Genomic DNA, 8,179 nt, shown 5'->3' on the forward strand with positions numbered 1-8,179 from the left:
TTGTTTGAACAAAGTACAATTTTATATATCGCACAAAGCTATTCTGGAACAGAGATTATGAATATGAATAAAACATAAGTGTGTGCCTTTTGACCCTATCCCCTCCATATCTCTCTGTGCTCACCGAGTATTAGGAATGAAATAAATGACGCTAAGGGTGAGATCACCTTACCCTCGAGGTCCCTTATTATACCTGTGCTAAATATCCTGCTTTTGAGAAAATATATGTTGAATGTGAATGAAATTTCATATAAAAATTAAAAAAGAAAGGAGTACTCTATGATACAGGTCATGTTCAAACCCCTACTGCTTCAGCCTAGTTCAGGTCCACATTAGCTCTCAGACTATTGCCCTAATCATATTGCCCTGTCTCCAATCTTAAACCTCTTCAATCAATTCTTCACATTTATTGTGAAAGTGATCTTTCTAAAACACAATTTGAACATTTTATTAGCTTCTTCAAAAACCTTCAGTGATTACCCACCACCTATTGCAGGAGTCAGCAAACTTTTTCTGTAAAGGGCCAGATTATACATATTTTAGGCTTTGGAGGACATACACAATCTCTGTAAAATATTCTCCTTTGCTTTTTTAATTAACGTCCCTTAAACATTTGAAAACCATTCTTAGTTTGTGGGCTGTACAAGCCAATGGCTAGATTTGGCCTTTCAGACTGTAGTTTTTTGACCTATAGAATAAATAACATGCAAGCTCATTAGTAGAGCATAGCAGTCTCTCCATAATCTGGCCTACTGCTTTTTTCTCAGGTCTTGTATGTTGCCAAAAACACTTCCCACACCTTCTGCTGCAGTTAGGTTGAATTGTTGGCAGTATCTGGAAGTACACCAAGCTGGGTTTCGTACCTCTGTGCTTGTTCACATTACATCCACTAAAATTGTGCTCCCTTCTCCAACTGGCAAACTCTCTCAAGACTCTGATAAAACATTAAATATTTCCTGACTGGCCCAGTTAGAAGTGGTCTCTGTCACTTATACAAATGTGGATCACAGTATCTATAGTACTTCATTGTGCTTATTTGCTCTCCAACTCCAATGTGAGCCTCTCAAAGGCAGGACATTGTCTTACTTGGATTTGCATCCCTAAGATATAGTAGCCACTCAGTAAATGTTTGTGAAATGATTGGCCCCAGGTATAGTGTTATCAGGTCATCCCAAATCAGCACTAGCATAAAAAGAAATGAAGAGAGAATCAACAGTGCTCTGAATTGTGAGTGACCTATACACAGAAAAAAGTTATTAATATTACTTTCATAGTCCCACTCTTGTACTCTTTGCTATGAGAAGTCCTCATACATCCACTAGGGCATGAGGGTGTTAGCAGAGACACTCATGACAGATTTTTTTTGGAGCAATTAGCCCATCTAACAGTCCCTGTGCTTTTAGAATCCTAAATGGGGACTCAAAACCTATCTTTCAATAAACATACTTTAAAAAGTATGGTCCTAGGTCTTTTAGTATTATTAGTGATAGAATGATGACCTAAATAGGTGTTGGTGAGCTGCTCTTGGAATGTGGTCACCCTATCTCAGTGGGGAAAACGTGCTCTGAGTGCCAAGCTGATGACTTATGAGTTAGCTTTTGGACATAACTCATTCCTAAGTTTGGGGCTGTCTCTACTTAAAATATATCAAGCATCGGTCAGAGGAACTGGAATAGGAGTCAGCCAGATTAAGAGCAAAGCCATAAAAATGAGAGCCAAAGGGAAATATGATATTACTGTGTTTCTAAAATTAGAGAATGGGCTACTGAGGCTTCTCATTATAAACTCCAAAGGGGAAGATGTATAAAGGAAATAGACTTTAGAAAACAAAGAACAGGAGTATTTGAGAGCTTTTAGAAAATAGCATAGTATCTAACATTTATCCAGTGCTTACTGTGTGCCAGGGACTGTTTTAAACACCATGTATGGACTATCAATTTAATCTTTCCAACAATGTTATAAGAAGAATACTATCATTATCTTTATTTTACAGATGGAGAAAGTGATGCACAGAGCAGTTAAGTAATTTGCCCAAGATGCCATAGCTTGTAAATGTGGAGCTTGAATTTGAAGTGAATTGTTCTGATTCTATTGTCTACAATCCAAGCAGCTTCTGATTATATATGTGGAACTGACAGGGATTTTTTCCTGGCCCTCTTAATACCTAGGAAAACGAATTCAGAAGAAAATCCATAATGAAGGAGGGTCAGGCTGGATCAATGGAGAATTGTTACTTTCCAATGATTTTGCCTTTTGTTCTTTGGGCAGCAAGTCATAACAACCAAGGAGTAAGCATTACACTCCATTTGTCCATGGTAGTGGCAAAAGACTTACGGGAAGAGATAATTTTGTATGTTTTTTGACACTTTTCTGCACTTTGACTTTAGTTTCTTTGAATAATATTTATTTATTTATAAAACAACTTTTATGCCAACATTCACAGATGATAACATTTCCACACTGCAACAAAAATTTCCCTTTGCTTTCAAAAGTCAAATACCCTTGGTTTGATTCTAGCTCCATCAGGGATAAAATGGTTAGTTTTCAATCTGGGATCTTCAAATAATAGTTAATATTTCAAAAAGTCCAAAACTAATCATATATTTTCCCAGAAAAGGGATAAAAAGACTAATGAAATTATTCTTTGCTTTTGGCTGAAATTTTAATACCTAGGCCAGCTTATGTCATGCCAATATATGCATCTGAATAGCAAAAATTAGGAGCTAGTTATTCTTTATAATAAATGCAGTTTGGTAAAAATAATTTTTGACAGACACAGGACACAGGGGAGTAAAAAAGAGGGCCTTAATGTTTAAAAGTTGGAATGTAGGGTTTTTTAAGAACACAGAAAGGAGCAAACTTTAGAAAGAAATCAGAAAAAACAAAACAAAACAAAAGACAAGGAGAGGAAATATTGTGACCGGAGAGCCATCTACTCAAGAAAAGGCTGTGGGAGGAAAGGAAGTTTTAGAAGGAAGACATATATGTCTACCTTCTGAATGTTCCATAACAGAAGAATTCTGGAGTCAGTTGGTCAAAGTTAAGATGAGAAAAACAATCAGCAAGTTACCATGATACAAAGTGTATAATAAATGTTGGCTATCAACAATAGAGAGTGTATATGTCATCTTATTAAATGGGGAAAAAGGAGAAAAATAATCATAATCTTGGCTATGAAGACTCTTGGAAAGAGCAGAAATGCTAAAGCTCATAAATGTGTATGAAAAGTGGAAGTTGAAATGGCCAGAGGGTTGCTAAAGCACATCATGGAAGAGAAGGCAGAGAAATAGGAGAAGGCAAAAGAATAACAATTATAGTTTAGATATTTTTATAAGAAATTGATATGATGGAAATTTAATATTTATAGAAACAATGTTGTTTGAAAAAAGATTTATTAATATTTATAATATGCAAAATAAAATAAAAAATTATAAGTATAAACTGACTTATTTATAAGCACTTATTAAAAGATAAACTGCTTTACATACAAAAGCTACTTCTTGCCATGAGATGTTATCACCTAAATGTGGGAACTGAGGGGCCATTTGTCCAGTAGTTTCAAATTGGGGCAGATGCCTATAAAATGTGATATGAGGAACAAATGGTGTACTATGGTTATGTAACTACTGTCTTGTGTATGAATTTTATCCACCTTCTGTGATAAGTACAAATAATATGTTTGATTAGAAAAACTTGTGGTTTATGCCCCAGAGAAAAACTCTCCTTGATGATTTACTATAACCGTTGTGCTCAACTTCACATACCTACTACTATTATTCTCTCTGTGAACTGTTTTGGGCACATTCATGGCTTTGGGTCTTAATGTGGCTTGGCAATATGTTAATATTCATGGTAAACTTGTTAATGAGTGCCTAGTGGTGACCATGGAGAGAATACTCACCAAGATTTTTGTTGTTTGTTTTAAAAAACATAAAGTGAGAAAATGAGTCAAGTTTTTGTTGTTTTTCCTGCACATTGGGGAAGTTTAAAGAGAGCTATTAGGATTTTTCATTTCCTTTGGCTAACTTCCTAAGTGCACCTTTTACATCCTTATTTCTCAGGGTGTAAATGAGAGGATTTAACATGGGAGTAACTGCTCCATAAAATATTGAGATAACTTTGTCTTCTTCCTGGGATTCCTTTGACTGAGGTTTCAAATACATGTAGATGGCTGTCCCATAAAATATAGTGACCACAGTCAGATGGGATCCACAGGTGGAGAAAGCTTTGAGCCTGGCTTCCACAGAACAGATCCTTAGCACAGCAGCTGCAATGTGGAAGTAGGAAATGAGGATGAAGGTGAAGGGCAGGGGCAGGGTGAACACACTGATTACCAGACCCAGGATCAGACTGACAGGGGTGTCTGAGCAGATGAGCTTCAGCCGGGCCTGGATCTCACAGGTAAAATGGTTTATGACATTGTGTCTGCAATAATGAGCAGGAATTGCAATGACTGGTGTGACTGCTACTAAGAAGGCACTGGTCCAGGTTCCCAAGGCCAACTGTATGCACACCTGATTGTTCATAATGATAGTGTAACGCAGGGGATTAGAGATTGCAACAAACCTGTCATAAGCCATGACAGCAAGGAGGAGACACTTTGTCATCCCCAGAAAGAGGGATGTGGTCATCTGGGCATAACAGCTGGAATAGGAGATGGTGGGGAAGTCCCTGAAACATTGGGCCAAGACATATGGCTCTCAGCTGGTGGAGTAACAGATATCAAGGAAGGATAAGTTACTGAGAAAAAAATACATGGGAGTATGAAGTCGAGAATCCCATCTCACTACAACAACAATAAGGCTATTCCCAAACATTGTGACCAGGTAGAAACACAGCAGTCCTAAGAAGAATGCAGTCTGGACTTGAGGGTGTTGGAAAAATCCAACTAGAATGAATTCAGTCATTTCAGAGGTATTGTCTCTCTTTAGACTGCCCATTTACTTGTCTCAATTGCTGGGAAAGGAGACAAAACATAATGTCATCTACATGAAGAAATAAGAGGAAGAGAATCTCGATAGCCTGTTACAGTTCATGTTCTGGAGCTCTAATTATTGTATGTCATTTGATTTACCGGGTTAGGTTTGTCTGTTCAAGTATCCCATGGTGGAAATATATGTTCTCCTTGCTTTTCTGTCTCATAGAAAATTATATGGCCAGGGGAGACTGATTAAGTTGTATGGACTGTTACAGCCCAAATAGAGGTACTTATATCTGATCAAGTAAGACAATCAATAATTAACATAGAGTTAAACAGAATTTTTACTCTCATAAAGGGGCATAGCTAGATGATTGACTTTACCCTTGACCCCCCCACCCCCAAAAGAGGCAAATATGCTACCTCTCCCTATTGAAAATGTGTTTATCAGTTTTATTTAAATTGATTCACTAATTTAAGAAATAAATTTAAAATTTAAACTCAAGGATCCAGTTGTGAATGCTTGAAATAATTTTTTACTTTTCAACCTTTTTTGGATGGTAAATTAGAAAATGTCTATGTAGCTAACGCAATCAGCCAATTCAATGGAAAAACACCATCAGCCAAATTGACATGCAATAAACCAAGCAATTGGTGGATTTACTGAAATCTCACTCTTTATTCAATTGTTCTGACATCTATCTTCAGTTGACAGAAGCTTACTATGTGCAGATCCTACCATCTCCATATGGTATCAAGCAAGAGTTTAAAGAGTAATGAGAAAATCTCACTAGATGAAAGATTCTGTGAAGGCTACAGTTACCAGAAATTGTGAAGAGGGATAAGGCAAATTTTGTATGTACATTTCCAGAAGTGTTAAAAAAGAAAACAGAGCCCTCTCAGTTTTATGTGATTTTAGTAGGGAGTGAAAGAGGTGACTAATTGAAGTCTGTTTCGGGTTTAAGATTTTCTTATTTAGACACAGCATCAGTCTCTCCATACTGTATATTTACATTAGTGCTGTACATAATTGGATAATTCTTCATACCCCAAAAGCAGTATGTTGAAATACAGAAAGAAAGCAAGGGAGCCAGCTGGATGTAAGCCTAAATTCTGGTTCAGCCACTAAAAAAAGTACACAATCTTGAGAAAGTCTGTTTCCTCATATGTGAAATGGGAATAACACTAGCCACTTGCAGGATTGTTCTAATAATTAGATGAGATAATTTCTATAAATATCCTAGCACAGTACCTGATACATTTATAGCCACCTGAGATACTTCTGCTCCCTTCCCACTTTCACGCCCAATGTAGACTTTTCCTACAGTTTGTATTTCATCTTTGTAAACATGTACCAAAATGTCATTTCATCCTACCTTTCCTTGTAAGGTTATCACATTACCAGAAATAATAAAATCTGAAGTTTTAGGTTTGAGTAACAACTAAAGAAAGTTTGACTATGTAAGTCATTAAAATTTCTTCCTGATGGTAGGCGGGAAAGACACATAAAGAGATGAAAATTACTCACTGACTTAGGGCTGGAGGACAGCAACAGAGGAGTGCACCTCATTCATAACAGAAGCATCTTGCAGTTGGCGACACCCCCACAAATGACTAATCTCCAAGAAGAAATTTGATTCCTTCAACTGCAAGGAAAAGAAGTTTAATACAAGCAGCTGTGGTAATAAATCTTCCTATCAGTTGTGGTTATAAGGCTGGAAAATCTTGAGTTAACTGTGCTGGTGAATCATGCACATTTATCTCTACTTGTTTAAATATCTTTTTCTTTTATTTACACAGAGGTGGCTTGCAATAAGGCTATCATGAAAGGTTGGTGTCCAAAAGACAATAAAAAATTCATTCTCTAGTATACATAATAATAATATAGATGCAAGTTCATGACATGCAGTTTTTCTTTACCTGTGCAAATATTAAAATGATAGTTCTTCTTGTAGTATCCAAAATTCTGTTACTTTGTTACCAGACACAGAAAAATAAATTGAGGAAATTGTCCTTTCTGAATATTAATAAACTGAGATATTTTAAAAATATTGATATTTGCCAAGGTATAGTCTACTTAAAAACCAAAAATAAATAAGCAGCATGAAAAGGAACCACAATTCAAATGCAAGAGTGAGCTTTGGAAATTTGGACAATTTTGTGTTGCTTTAAGAATTAATGACCTCAGTCTTAAAGAAAAGTTTCCACTTTGGGGACTTATGGGATGTCCCTGCTTTGCAATTAAGTCTCACAATACAAACAGAGAGAGAACAAACGAAAGAGGAGGAAGAGACATCTGCTATATTTAGCTCATTAAAATAAAGTTCATTTTCCTTCTGACTTGGTTAATGAGAATTTCAGTGAATGTTCCTTATAGCAATGATCCTGATCAGTAAACATGGTGGCAGGGGAGCCGGGGTGGAGCGGGGGGAACCAGAGCTAGTCTTTCTAAAGGAGAGACTTTCTTCTGTCTGGGAAGTTCTTCATTCTTTCACTTTCTTTTCTGCTTACAAGTTAAATGTTCAAGTAGTGCTATGAAGATTAATATTGAGGAATTTTGGAGACTAACATGTTCACTGTAGTATGACTGTGGAACAATTTTTGTGTCTGCCGGGTCCTTTGAATGATAGCTATATTGATCAATCATGTTTTCTCCTGAGTATGATTATGCATTCAACAGAGATTAGACACAATTTTGTTTTTGTTTAGTTTTTTTTTTTTTGTTTGTTTTTTTAGCTTGAGGGCCTTTAGACCCTATAAAACTGAGGTAAGGCTGAGTATACACTTTGGGGGCTGTAAGCTCCTGAATTTTGTGACCAAATCTGAGCATCTCTGTTTTCTCTGGCACTCTAGCGTGCAAAGAAGAAATTCTTCAAAGATGTTTGCTAAAATAAATCCTTTTGATGTTACTTTGACTAAATGGATTCTTCCATTCAAATATTTTAATCATACTACCTGGTTTTGGCCACCTAACCTGGAATAATATTTTTTTCTGAAATTTTTAATCTTCAGTTTCTTGACACACACAAAAATGTGTTGACTGATAGAACAGTGCTCTGTTGAAAGACAACAGAAGAGGAGGACTTTCAGCCAGATAGTCACTTCACACTGGACTTTTGTGGGTTCCTCCTACTTGTCCATAGAGGGTTAGTGGTAAGATTTTCCCTTTCATTGTGGTTGTATTCTAGGGTTCTTCTCATCATGTATGTTAAAAATATATTAAACCTCCATGGAAATCCACAAAATATGAAGAAGAATAAG

At 36.3% G+C, this 8,179-nt stretch overlaps 1 protein-coding gene across 1 annotated transcript; it reads right to left on the minus strand.

Annotated features, from left to right (window-relative positions):
- Window positions 1-3,998: 3,998 nt before the first annotated feature.
- Window positions 3,999-4,817, minus strand: LOC138378879 (olfactory receptor 13H1-like). Its single transcript, XM_069464198.1, is given in 1 exon segment — window positions 3,999-4,817. A coding segment is annotated over 1 exon segment (819 nt).
- Between the last annotated feature and the right edge of the window lie 3,362 nt (window positions 4,818-8,179).

This window comes from Eulemur rufifrons, chromosome 30 (assembly GCF_041146395.1).
Source record: "Eulemur rufifrons isolate Redbay chromosome 30, OSU_ERuf_1, whole genome shotgun sequence".
Taxonomy (NCBI): Eukaryota; Metazoa; Chordata; class Mammalia; order Primates; family Lemuridae; genus Eulemur; species Eulemur rufifrons.